The sequence below is a fragment of the Opisthocomus hoazin genome, chromosome 4, assembly GCF_030867145.1.
Source record: "Opisthocomus hoazin isolate bOpiHoa1 chromosome 4, bOpiHoa1.hap1, whole genome shotgun sequence".
Classification (NCBI taxonomy): domain Eukaryota; kingdom Metazoa; phylum Chordata; class Aves; order Opisthocomiformes; family Opisthocomidae; genus Opisthocomus; species Opisthocomus hoazin.
This window is the reverse complement of record NC_134417.1, coordinates 34,054,570-34,069,119: the sequence shown is the minus strand read 5'-3', so window position 1 is coordinate 34,069,119 and position 14,550 is coordinate 34,054,570. Positions and strand designations below refer to the sequence as shown.

General features: G+C 37.1%; 1 protein-coding gene across 1 annotated transcript in view; it reads left to right on the top strand.

The window, feature by feature from the left end:
* The window catches only part of CNTNAP2 (contactin associated protein 2), a 1,116,355-nt gene that overhangs the window by 523,794 nt on the left and 578,011 nt on the right, over positions 1–14,550 (top strand). The window contains exons 5-7 of the mRNA XM_075418555.1: positions 4,683–4,886; positions 7,157–7,341; positions 10,636–10,779. Coding sequence (XP_075274670.1) covers positions 4,683–4,886; positions 7,157–7,341; positions 10,636–10,779 — 533 coding nt within the window. The remainder of the gene's footprint in view (positions 1–4,682; positions 4,887–7,156; positions 7,342–10,635; positions 10,780–14,550) is intronic.

The following is a 14,550-nucleotide window of genomic DNA, read 5'->3' as shown; positions in this document are numbered from 1 at the left end:
TGTGATATGAATTTGCTTCGGTGAGTGATGTGAAGAACAGGCATGCATAATTGCAGCAATGGCATAGATACAAGAGGGATACTGGTCTTTTCATGGGCAACATGTGGTGAATCCACAAGCCCACAGAAGTCAAGTCGTTGTCCTGACCAGCTCTGGATCAGATGCCTGGTGGTTAAGATAACTCTTGCAGATGTTGAAGAGTGCTAGCAGCTGGCCATAGGGGATGGATGATCTACCCCATATAGAGGTTTCTGTAACCATCAGAAAGTAAATTTAACAAATGTTAGTGGAAGAAAATCTCTGACATTGTATGTTGAATCATATTTTTTATGATGTGTATTTGTAATGAATGTTGCTTAAGCTGTAATGTCCATGGTTTTTCTTTCATTTGTAGTCTTTGTTCAAGGCAGTTTTATGTAGATTCAAAAGAGTATAATCTGTAGAGCCAATTTGCTTTATGTAGAAGTGTGATTTTTGTGATAAGAGTGACTTTCATGTAGGTATTTTTCTGTAAACAGATTTCATGCTTTTCTAAAAGTACATACAAAAATCTCGAGAAGGCACATCTTAGATCTCTTGACAGCTTGTAAGGCAAGCAAAAAGAACGAGTTGATATAATCTCTGTTATAATATTTTTCTAACCATTTTCTTTGTTTCTTCAAAACAAAATCCAGAAGTAATGTATTACTTGAGTCGTGAGTGTGTACAAGATAACCCCACCTCTGAAATCACATACTGTTGCCTCAGAATACAGACTCAGAATATAAACCAGGGTGGCCTCATTTCTGAGAGCATCATCTGCTTCTGTATCTGAGAAAATGTGTCCTTCTTGCTGGCTGATAACTTTTTGATTTCTTGCCCTGCGAATACAACATGCGGTTCTGATATTTAGCTTTGAGCTGATTCGCATTCCTGGAATTCTTCATTCAGAAGAACCCGATCAGGCCGAGATTTTTGGTTGCCCTTAGAGCTATTAAGTATTTATTATTGGAATGTCTATTGTAAGGTACATTTTATAAAGAAAGAAGATATTTCTAATGTATATTGCTCCATCTGATATACATGGTATATATTATATACTAATAAATGAGGGGTATTACAGTCAACTTGTAATGCTAATGTTCTATGTGCTGAATAAAATTCCTTCACCATTTAGTTTGCATAAACAATAAGGGGGTCAAAGTTTATCATTTCATCAAAAGTCTTCACAGGTTTAGGAAGATTTAGGGGTAGGTTCAAGTGATAACGGTTGTGATCTGTTTCATTGTGGAGTTCCAACTGCTAACAACAAAACTGGCAACTTTGGGTCCAAGTGTCTTTGTTCTATCTCTGCTCAGAAGCAGAAATGAGCAGAGACTGCATCATTATTGTGCAAGTAACATCTCTGTCTATCTGCCTCTCTTCTTTCTAACGGCAAGAAGAGTCTGAACTGGTGCTTCCAGTTGTATGATGCAAGTAATAGCAGGGATGGAAATTATGCATGGCACAGGTTATTTCTGGTCTGATAATTAAGGGTGAGAGAATGCTATGGAAGGCTCAGCATTTTGTTCTATAGACGTTGAAGAAGTGATTGGAACTAAAAGTTCAGAAATTTAAAATTCTTCCATTTGACCACCTTTCCACAGACATGGTAATGGGTCAGTGTGATCCATGAAAAAGACTATGCATTAAAAATATATATATATATATATCTTGGCCATTGGAAAGAGCCTTCTAATCTTCCAGTGACTCTTACCCATCTGTTTGATGACAGTCAGCTGCAATGGATTCAAATATTTTAAAAAAACAGTGTAAAACAGAAATGCATTGTATATGCCTATTAATCTTTTAGAAAGGAGAAGGACAATGTCTTATGGGGACATGAGGAAACTCGCAGGATAGAATCTGCATCCTCAGTCTTCTAAATCTCTGACTCCCACAGGAAGAATTTTGTGGAGTCTTTGTCTGTTGCAAGTAGAGAAAGTAAGTTTATTTCTATGACTTTTTTCTGATCTAACTTCAAAAGGTAAACAGTGTGATTAGACTTAACTTTACAGGCTTAACATAGCTTTTTTTGATGCTTAATGCTTCTGCCATTAGTACTAGGGACCTTTGGTCTGAGCCAATGTGTGAGTAGGAGTCAGTATGAGATAGCATGTCTTGGGTTTGATCTCAGGTAGATTCTGAAACACATACGCTTGAAGCCAGTTTGCAGACAACACTACATATCTTTAAAACACTGAAGTTTAAAAAGCAGCACCATTGTGACGGTAAAATCACAAGCTCTGATGATCCTTGCTGCACCAAGATCCATAATTTCACCTTTAGTATAAATTAGGCAGACCTGTAGGTCAACAGCAGTCCACTATCATGCTTCCCCCACAACAGTCTTAGGAATTGTAAACATAATTTCTGACAAGGTAGCAAATTTCTTCTGCAATTAGTAATAATCCTTAGAGAATGAATAGCTTGTTTCAAGTGAGGGTAATGACCATATTGTGATTATACGTACAGATTTTTCAAAGATGTACAGAGGATAAACGGTTATATCAACCAGAAACAGATACCAAATACTTCATCAGCATGCAGAGAATCATTGTGTCAGCAAAACAAATGACCTGAAAGTAGCAGAGAACTATTTATTGTACAGGTGATTTGTGGGGAAAATCCTGAATGATGGAAGCATAATGTCTTGGACTTTCTATTTGAAAACTTGATATGCTCAGTGATATAAGGATGTATGAACAGGTATTTCATCAACAGGACTGCAAGCCTCAGTTTCAATTGGGTATGTTTTAGTTAATGAATACAAGGTAGACTGTGGATTTTTTGGCTGAACGATGAAATAGAAATAATTTATGAAATATTGGTTGTGGTTTTACGTACTTTTCTCGGGGAAAAAAAATGCTAAACATTGTGAAGCTTGATTGAATGCTCTTCTATGACACTCAAATAGCTCTTACATCACTATGAAAAGCATTTCTGGAAATTATAGAATGTGAAAAAGCAGCTTATACAGGTGCTATACATAAGCAGTTCTTTGATAGCAATTGAGGACACAACAGCAGTAAAAACTGACTCAGCAGAGCATTTTGGTGGTTCCTGAATTCTCAAGACGGGGGTGGATGTACACGTTTGTTTAGACTCTTCTCTGAATCAGAGTGTAAAATATTATTTCAGAGATTAGTTGAAAGGAAGTCTTTTTTAAATGTGTGTTTGACTTCTGTTGTAAAGACAAAGGCAAGAGGTTTTAGGGTAATCAGCTAATGTAGGCCATATAAATTGAAATTGAAATATATGCAGTTTAGACATAGTGTGCAAAATGTTTTAATGGAGTTTTGAAAGATTCTTCTGTGTTAGTTACACAACAGGGGTAGATTTCTTTCTTTGTGTTTGAGGGAGTCTGAAAGATTTAAATTTCTTCCCACCATAATAGCAAAAACAAGGAAGGAATTTTTAAAAGTTGCAAGCAGTCCCTGAAGAGCAGCCCACAGAAGCAGGCAAAAATGCGATGTGGTAAAAGAATGTATGATAAAATACCGTCCTTCCTTTCATTCAGAGCATGAAATGACTGGTATGAATATGGTAGGCCAATAAGAAGTGTGAATGCTTTTAAAGAATATGGATGGGAAACACTTTTTTTCTTTTTAAAAATGAATGGGTTTTTTGTTGATTCCTTTTTAAGAATTTTTCTTAGTGACTGTTTAAACTGTCAGTTGTGAACAGTGAGGATGGAATGCTCATACAAATAATAGCTAAGGCACTGGTGACTGATCATAGGTTCAGCAGTTTACAAAGGGGGTTTCTTAAACAAATCTATAAATTTTCAGAGATCGGTATCTGTTTACAGTCTTTTACCGAGCTCTGCTGAAAAGACAAGATTCAGTACTTAGCAGTAGTGCGTCTGTTGCATGGAATCATGTTCTGTGGCAGTTTTTACTGTGGATCTAGCCTCCAGAAAATTGTGGAAAATTGTGGCTCATTCTTTAGAGATTAAGTCATGAAAAGAAGACCACATGAAATTTTGTAGTGTTGTTATGCAACACTTATATGAATATTTGATTGACTTTAAATGATAGTGATTACATCCCTCAATTTTCTTCCCAGATTTTGAATAAAAACAAACCTAAAACAAAAATGAGCCCAAATCCAGAATTTTTTTTTTTCTGCTCAGAATTATTGAGGTCATAGCTTACCCAAGATTTCCATATAAAACTCTAGAACTAGACAAGGCTTACGCCTATGGTTTACACACAGTTTGAGGAATCTTTTAAAATTGCCGGGCAATTTCTTTGGGCTCATGTTTTGCTGTTTACAGTCCTCACAGTTACCTGTAATGGGTCTTAAAGAGGTAGCAAATGAATGACCACTCAGAACTTTGTCTTTCATCTGTAATTAGGAAAGTGTGCATGGCAGCAAATATATTTTAGAGAAACCAACAGATGTTGCGTAAAGTTGTAGTATTTGTCCCCCTGAATCTGCTTGTTTTTATATATCCTCTGGATTGAATTTGTGTCCTGCCTGGTTCCTACTTTTTATAGTATTAAATTACGGTCAAGAGAAAATGTATTTAAAATGCATATCACACTTGCACATGTTTTTATTCTATTCAGGTACAATCCACATATGGCATGTCTGTTTTTCCAGTGGCCACAGGAATATATATCTCGCTCATCAACAATGTTATTTGCTTTCTCCTTTAGGGGCCGATGTTATCAATTTTGATGGCCATGTAGTGCTACCATACAGATTCAGGAACAAGAAAATGAAAACACTGAAAGATGTCATCTCTCTGAAATTTAAGACCTCTGAAAGCGAAGGTGTAATCTTCCACGGAGAAGGACAGCAAGGAGACTATATCACTTTGGAACTGAAGAAAGCCAAGCTTGTTCTAAATTTAAATTTAGGTATGCTTTGATTTCTTAGTTCTGTCTACTTTTTAAGTTTCCCACAAAAATTTTAAGTCAAATATCGCATCTTTTTTTCACCAGTATTATGGTAAGCCACAGCATTTAATCAGATAATTTGGTGAAAATGTTGTTCATTCCCTTTCTATGTGGGGGTTTTTTTCTGTTGCATTCCTTCCTTTTTATTGTGTGTGAGATACCATGAAAATAAGATCGTACAGAAAAATAGGATCAGCAATATAACCTGTCACAAGCAAAAACAACCTTGCTAGAATTATATTTGGCCTCAACTGTGGCTATGTGTGAGAAGGACATTGGCATCAGTGCTAGGGGAATAAAGGTCACCCTTAGGTTCTTTGGCGGCAAAAAAGGCATCAATCTGGGAAGCTACCGGCCACCTGAAGTTGAGGTTCAACAGCCTTCCTACAATCTGAGAAGTAGGACTAGGAAAGGAAAGAAGACATATCGGTTTATCAGGCAATGTTATAATATAATCCTGTCTATGTTACTCTAGTTCCAGCCTCCTTTTTCCCTCCCGATGAAGGACTACAGGCTCATGAGTGACTGGATTTATAAAGTACATTTGTTATTAAAAAACCCACATTTATCAGGTTTCATTTTTTTTTCCCTTCAAACAAAAGATTTTAGAAAAAGATTTAATGTAATTTTCCTTAGTTCTCTTACAGACATGTGAAGAGAAAATTATTCTGTTCATTGTTTACATTGAATAGTAATTATTTTCACCAGCATTTTCTCCTGCTTTCTAAATATCAACATGAGCAGATGAGGAGGAAAGCACGTCTTCCTATAGCAGTTATCTATTTTTAACAATTTTAATTGCAGTATTAACCCATTGATTTCCAGTTTCTCCATATTCTTCAGTTCAATCTGTCTTTATAAGCTGTTATAACTTCCATATATGTGCTTGGTGGGGATGTTCTTAAATCTGATAAGTGGAAACAGGCCCTATGACACACACTCACTGAATAAACAGAAGTAAAGTTTTATGGTGTTATTCTTCCTCTGCCTGAGAGTATTGTGTTTGCACCAGAGTCAGTGCAAAAGAATCTTCATTCTGCCTGGCGAAATCCAGTGGCTGAGTTTCAGACATTGAGGCGGGATGGGGAGGATGGGGAAATGGGTGTGGGTTTAGGTTTCACTTTGCACTGGATTTGACTTAGCATTGAAGAAACTGAGGCTCATGGGCATGCATGGAATTTTTAATTTTTTTTTTAACCAACAGCTGTTGAAACATCGATGGCCTTCAGCAAAAGTCAATATGGTGATTTGTAGGGGAGTAATGTCTTAAGCCATGAAAAGAGCGATTTGCCAGAACGTGGTATCAACATGCACAAACCTTAGTGTCTGAGTTGCAGGCGTGCTTGATGGCGAGAAATTCTCAGCTCTAGAAATGCTTTGGGTCCTCATGTATTCAGAACATGGAAGATTGCACTGAGTTATTGGGCAGTGCAGCAATTTTTTAAACTTACTGCTGAATTAGTCATTTGCTGCTTCAGTTGCGATCCGTGCTGTCAACCTGTGCTGGCTTAGCTACGTCAGTCAGATTGCAATGAGATGTGATTTCTGACTAGTACAGCTGCACTGGCAGAAGCCTCTGGAAAACACAGCAGAGAACTGCAAAGCTGTAGTCTTACTAGTAGTTTGACTTTCAGAAAAGGAAAGCTGCTGCAGGAGGAAGGACCAAAATAAACTATGTTAGCAGAAGACATTTTTTGCTGCTGTTGGCTCAGTCTGCATTGAGCCTTTTCCTATACGCTTGCTGGTGTAGCTATACTGGCAGAGCCTACAGCGTAGAACTCAGACTGAAAAGGGTTTTTGATCCTGAACTCTGTTACCAGGCACCATGTCTTCCTCAACAGTCGTAAATCAGTACAGTTCCAGGGAAGCTCAGGACCTGGCCCAAAGGCGACAGCTTTTCATTTCTGTAGTGTAGGGGTGAAAATACAGCAAACCCCTAGCTGACAACAGTTTTACAACTGGAAGTCGGTATTGCTTCTCTGATTCACCTCCACGTAACTACTATTATGAAGAACTATTTATACAGTTCACTGATCAGCTGCTTGCTGTATTTGGTCTAGCTATTTGTATTTATGGCAGCAGCTGGGCAGATCTTAGCTTCGTAGTGGACTGAATTCCTCCAGCTCATGCGTATCTGGTGTGATTCAGGTGAAATATTGACAGAGCAGAAGGAAAATATTTGCCTGACTGGTACGAGCTGAGAATTGCTATTGTTTCTGTTCTCATCTTAGGCAGCAACCAGCTTGGCTCTATTTATGGCCACACATCTGTGATGACAGGCAGCCTCTTGGACGATCATCACTGGCACTCCATCATCATAGAGCGCCACGGCAGAAACATCAATCTCACCCTGGACAGACACATGCAGCATTTCAGAACCAACGGAGAATTTGATTACCTGGACCTGGATTATGAGGTAGACAGTGAAACTTGTTTGTTTTAATTCAAATTGGCCTTATAAAGAAAAGTCCAATAGTAAGAGAAAAGAAACCTAACACAGTTTAAGATGTTTTGGTACTTTCTTGTGCATGTCTTTTGATTATTTTCTCCCTTACATTTCCTGAAATTTTCTTTCCAACACTGTTCTCCTAAGTGTAAATTAAGTTTCTCTTCATTAGTTTACCAGATCCCATCTGGTGTAGGAGTCATCTCAGCCTTTTGTTTTAAAATGGGAGATCTCTGTTACTCAGCAAGCTAAGCATACGCTACTTTTAAAATCTCTAAAAGCAGCTGCTCTAAGCAGGAAGTAGATTTAAAAAAAAAATAAATCACAATCTGTTGTTCCATACAGGTGATAATTTTGCACTTGAATCAGAAAGCCTCATTCTGCGATGACAATTAGTATTTATTTTTAGCACAGCAAGCAGATTAGAACCATTTTACTAACGTGGATCTTGATCTTTTTTGTCGTAGGTAGGTACTTCCTTGTATTTTCACAAATAACTTCTTTAATAACTTCTTTTTATAAAGATGAATTCTTTGTATAAAGAAGCAGCAGTAACTTCTTTTTATAAAGAAGCAGCAAAGTTAGGGAAGTTCTAAGAAGAGTTCTGCTTAATCAGTCAGGTTAATGCACACAAGTATTGGTAGTAATTACATGTGGATTTGTTGTTTGATTACACTCTGTCTTCTGCTATTAAAAACTTGTTCAGTTCCTCTAAATTGTTGTATCAGCTTCAGCACGTTGGTTATACCAAAGTTTGTATGACGATTTTCTTGCACTCTTTACTGCTTCTAATGAGAATTAATGCGGTTGGCTGAGCCAAATACATGTGTTTCTATCCTTGCAAATTTTTAAACAGTGAGAGGGAATCAAAATGATGTAATGCAGGAAAGTTTGAATTAGCTTGTGTATTGATAGTTTTACAAACAGTCTTTTGGTCAAGAATATTATATGAATGTTTGAAAAAATTACTGATGATTGTAAATGTAACTTAATCAAATATTTACTAATATTCCAACAAATCTTTATGAATGCCTTCTTTGGTAGCAGTTATACTGAGAAAATAATGAGCAAATTTGCCTGTACCTCTGTTACTTATCGAGCACTGAAGGCCTGAATTGAGCTACTGAAAACTCACACAAATAGATTTTATTAAAGATTTTCAAGTGAGTGAACTACAGAAAAAGTTAGGCTAAATGCCATAAGCCAGGGTTGAGCAACTGGGCGCATATATATATATATATATATATGTGTGTATATATATAAAAACACGTATATATATGTAGCATGTTTACATAACTATATTGCATGCAGTAAATTTATCCCTAGAAAGAGCATAATCCAGGAGATTCACCTTCCTCTCTTGGCTGACATTAGAGACCTCACTGGCAGTTCTCAAATATCCAGTCCCATCTCCATGTACGGGATTCCCCTTGTGTTTAACGGAACTTAACTGCAGTGTGTGGCTGTGTGTTTCTGTGGTTCATAGAAATGCAAGAGCCTTAACCTCCTCTTCCTTTCCTCTAAGTTATCTCACTGCTTTTGGAGTTGGTCGTCACAGACTAAATTTAAATATGTTGCCCTTGTGATAAATTAATCACAGTGGATAAACCTGAAAGAATCAAAAAATAGTTTATAGGTTAATCTCTTTCAGAAAAGTTAAGTAAGCACAAAAGAGGAATAAATATTAGTTCTGACTGCATTTTCAAGGTAAGAGAAAAAATAATCCCATGAGTCCCTCTTAACTCACTGTCATGGTATTTGGTTTTTGCAATTTTTCTCCTTCTCTTCAGAATGCTTTACTTTCCATTTTCTCTTGTCCAAACACAACTGTAATATGCAAAAGAATGTTTGACAGCCATTAAAGTATTGCAGTCGCATTCTTCAGTTCATGTGAAGTGTTGTATCTTCTCTAAAGTCAAGTTGTGTCAATTTATAATACCTCAGGATGTGTCCCACAAAATGGTTTTACATAGCTGGTAAAGATTTTGGTTTTCAGCTGTGTAGCTTTAGTTCTTCTTATATGCCAAGGCAAAGCCTCCTCTTTGGGATAGACAGTGATATCTTACACGCTTTCAAAATGGAAAATGTGTCCCTACAGCTACATTTTCCAGCTCTCAGTAATAACAAATGGAATTAACAAGGAAAGATATTTAAAAGCTTGTCTCTGCAAAATCTCATCGGTAGACTACAAGTAGACATTTTTGTGAGCATTCATGGGGCAGGGAAACTAGGTGTCATTACTATTTATGCTGTCATCTATTGCATATCAATACTTATCATAGATTGCAGGGACTGATCTCGTGAGTCCTTCATTCTTCACATTTGGGCTGCAAATTATTGATGAAAATATGTAGCATTCATTTCCAAACATTGTGGAAAAGACCCTGATGCGGTAGAGAACGGTATAGTCACTATGGAGTAATAGGGAGAGAATTCAGAAGATATGAACATTTTTAGTTCGTAAAATATTTGTTTTTCTTCATTTTTTAGCACTAGAGATTCTGGATAACCCAGTGCTTTAGAGTAATGAAATTCAGCACTAAGAAAAACAATTCCTGTTTGATCTTGATGGCTGAGTCTTTGCAGTGGTTGTCTTCATCTCCTCTATGGAGCTGATTTGGCTTGCCAAGTCGTGTAGTAACTCCTCACTGACCATAACTATGAGATAAAAGCATCTTCTTGGGAGTAGAAGGTGCTTCTGTCTAACAGGGGGTAGCATCTTTAACTATGTGATTCTGTGAAATCCTTCTGGATGAAGGAGACACATAAGCATTAAAGGAAACAGATGCATTATATTGGAGCCCACTGCTGCTGTGTTGCAGTCTGAGCTCTGGCACACAGTTAGAGCTGAGTGAAGGATTTGAATCAGATTATCTGGCTAATTTCATGTCTACTCTTGTTTAGAAAAATGCTGAGATGGACTTTTATTCCAAGTTCTTTGTTTGAAATACATATTGTTTAGTAGCGATCAGAAGAGCAGTCCATACATGAACAACTGTGATCTGTGTCTGCTCACTATTTGGACAATTGTAATAATACTTGGGGTTTACTACCACAAATATTTGAAGTCACAAATTCACTACAGATTTATTTTCTGCTTTTGCAGTGCTTATTTAATATTTTCTTTTTCTGTAAGCAGTGTTGCCAGCTCTCTCATTTGCCGTGTTTGAGTGTACAAAGAAAGCAGCGAATACATCTACAGCGAATTTATTTAAAAGTCTTTGCCCTCCAGTAACTGTCTACCATTTTCTGTTTCATTCAAAGATAACCTTTGGAGGCATGCCTTTTTCTGGGAAGCCAAGTTCTAACAGTAGGAAAAATTTCAAAGGCTGTATGGAGAGCATCAACTACAACGGCAATAATATCACTGACCTTGCCAAGAGGAAGAAATTGGAACCTTCTAATGTGGTAAGAGCATAATTTAATGGTCATCTACACTTCTGCTTCTCCTTCTAAAGGAGACTAGAAGGTTTGTGAGTGTGTGTAGCTGATGTCCTTGTGATGTACTGGAATGATACAGAGCACAAAACAAATTTGATCACATACCCAAAGATCTTATTGTATGTTTGTGACTTTTAAAAATGATTATGTCTGAGCATTTTACTTCTGGGGTCCCATTTCATCTTTCCAAAATTAACCTTCAGTATCAGATAACTACTTATTACAAGAAAATCAGCTGAACCAAATGAGTATTTGTTTCCTTTCTTTCCAAAGTATAGTAGCTCAAAACTAGCACAGACGAGATTTATTCTTAAATCAATTGCAGCTTTTTTGTGGCTTTAAATCCTGCTATCTTCCATCCCTGCAGAGCTAGCTGAATTGCTGGAGTGCAGAAGTCATTGGAAGGGAATGCTTCTACAGGCCTTTCTGATAGCTCTGAAAAGCCTCAAGATATTAGACCTGAAATCATTATTTAGCATATTAACATTACAGAGCTTATTAACATTTTGTTCTATTTTTTCTCTTGCTTAAGCATTCATAGTTGCTTTCATGTTCAAACTTGCAGCTTTATGGGCAGAGTGATTAAGGAAGAATGTACTTTAATTACTGTATTTTTAAGGCTCTAAATGTTCGTAAAATTGCTTGCTGGCATACAAAGGCAATGTGGGTAAGAAATAAATGTATTATTGCCTTGAGTTTGAGATGGTCTGAAGAAGTTGTTCAAGGCTTTCTTCTGTACAAGTTTCCAGCCTTCACAAGGTCTGCTAACAATATGTATCATTCCACTATTGCTTTTCTCTTTATGAAATAAATAGTGGGGATTTACATATGCAGCAATGATGAAGTGCAAAGAACTGATTACCATTTGATGACTCCTTGGATAGTAATGCTGAAGTTTCATATAATTGCATGAACGATATGGCTAAATGGTCAAGGTGATACAAAGGCTAATTTTACATGTGTGATGTCTGCCTATACAGAGTCAGTAATATAGCTTGATATTTAGAACCTTTTCCATCAATTTCTGCAGTGTTGTCAAAAGTAAAGAGCATGATATGTGGAGGAAGACTCACCTTTTAGATTTTTTGTGACCCAGTCGCATGAACTCCTGAATCCTTTTTTTCCCCACAAAATTGCCTGTGATTTCCTGCCTGCAGTGCATTTTAAGCTTGTGATGTAACCATGATTTTCAAAGCTTGATGCCTGATTTAGAAAAGGATCTTTGTATAGGAGCAACCTTTCCATTTTGCACAAAGTCGGCTGCAAGTTAGCAGGCCGTATTCTGAAACCTCTTTCTGAACAGCAGTGTTACTGAAGAGGTTTCTGTAGTGCAAATCCTATCCTTTCCAAAGTGTGGCATAGCTAGCAGGCCTATGTAGTCTCTGTAAAATCATCTCTCTGTTCTTTGTTTGTTTTAAAAACTCTGTTACCTGTGACATCAAATACACAGAAGCAGCTTTGGCAGTGTTAGTGCTATATGAAGAGGCTGTGGCATGCTTGTTTAATTTGATGGTTCTGTTGATTTCCAATTCTGAGAACGCCTATAAAAATAGAAGTGACCTTTGTTTTCAGTAAAATTACTTAAATTGCTCTAGCTCTTCAAAAGCAAAATCAATTTTACTCTAACTCAATCAACACGCATTTTTATGTTTCTTTCAAAAGTTTTTTTTTCTCCTAGTTTTGAGCCTGATTTAGCGTGAAAAATAGACTCAGTTGAGACCACTGTTGTTGTTACTAGTGTTTATGATGATGGCACTTAGGCAATCCAGCAAGGATCAAAGCTGCATTGTAGGAAACTCTGTACAAACCCACAACAGTAGGCACACCTTGCCCTAAACACTGTATTATCTGAAGAGGCACGACAGACAAAATGTAATGAAGTGGAAGATAAGCCAAGTAATCAGTGTGGTGATGAGAAGTATTATAAGGAGGGGGAAAAAAAAGAGGAAAGAAGGATATTAAAGAGGTGTGAGACAGAAGAAAAAAATACTCTTAAATGCAGACAGTTGAATTTCAGAAGTCACAGAGTAAAAGGGAGTTGACAAGTTTATTTTACAGAATGAGAGGCCAAGAGACTCAAAGATGACAATAAGATGATAATCTTGATTTGTCTCTAAACAAAACTAAAAAACATTTTTAGGTCTCGTATACATAGATGTTATGAGCAAAAATGCACCACCAAGCATCTCTCTAATTTATTGAAGAGCAAAGCTGTAAAGACAAATTAAAAGATTTTAAATTTAAATAAAATCCAACACTGACTTTAATAACTTTTTTCTTCTAGATTTAGAGGGTAAGAATAAGAGGAAAAAACGTTTGGCAGTCATTTGATATGTAAGATGGCAACAGCTGTTTAGGGAGAATGAGTCAGATGGATGGTCCAGAGAAGTTACTATTCTTATTAGTGGAGCCTGTTTTGTTTTCATAGAAGATAAATGAGGCAAATGATAAAGATGCCCAAAAGCAAGAGTCAGGGAGAAATGGGCAGCCAAGACAGAGAATGTAAGTGTCAGCTTTTCTCATAAACAAAGTTGCAAACAAGAGTTGGCAGTGACTAACTAGCACAGTAGGTTCTAACTCTTGTATAGAACTTGACTCAGGACTAAGACAGAAACAGGGAATGCTCTTGTAAATGATCTTCCAGCCCATCTTTTCTATGTTTTCTACTAAAACATAACAAGCTTTGTAGGACTTTGATTACCTTGCATAACTGAACAGTATTGACCCTTGTACCACTAGTGAGAAGAGCTATGCAGCTAACAAGAAGAATTCCAGAGAAATATGAGTTTAAGAATTTAGGCACTTTATCAGAGTTTCCTACCCAGAGGTATATTAAGGGCAGGCAGTGTGAATACTAACTTGATTTAGTTTCCACAGGACAGGCTCTCCAATTTTAAAGCCTGTAGCTGAAAAACACTGAGGAGAATCATGTTTGCTACCCTCCATGCATACATCCACTAGGTCTATGCTCCACCCATTTCTGCAGCTCCTGTGCCAATATATTACTGAGTGCAGTCATATGCAAACTAGATGACTGGTTTTTTTAAATTATTTATATTAAGGGAACATTATGTTAGGCTCAAAGATGAGTAATAAGGTATTTTGAGAAAAATACTGAAATAACATGATAGACATTAGTGTACAATACATTGCCTGTACTGTATAATCCATCCTGATTTAACAGGTATTGTAGTCTTTGTAGACTCATTACCTCTCTTTTGGGAGCTACCTATTCAGCCAGTAGATCTATTAATTGGGAAGGGTTTTAAGACCCAGTAGTTCTTCCACAAGGGATAAGGTCTGAATGTGGATAGGCAAAATTGATTTATAAGAAGTAAACATGAAGCTAATTTGCAGCACAGCTTAAAGATCATGATACAAATGTCAGGCTAGCCAAATGAAGATGTTTTCACCATTATCCTTCCAATGCAGTATGAAAAATTCTCTGATCGTAGAATCATAGAATAGTTTGGGTTGGAAGGGACCTTTAAAGGTCATCTAGTCCCACCCCCCTGCAGTGAGCAGGGACAACTTCAACTAGGTCAGGTCGCTCAGAGCCCTGTCCAACCTGACCTGAATTGTTTCCAGGGATTGTGCGTCTACCACCTCTCTGGGCAACCTGTTCCAGTGCTTCACCACCCTCATTGTGAAAAATTTCCTTCTTATATCCAGTCTAAATCCTCTTTTAGTTTAAAACCATTACCTCTTGGCCTGGCACAACAGGCCCTGCTAAAAAGG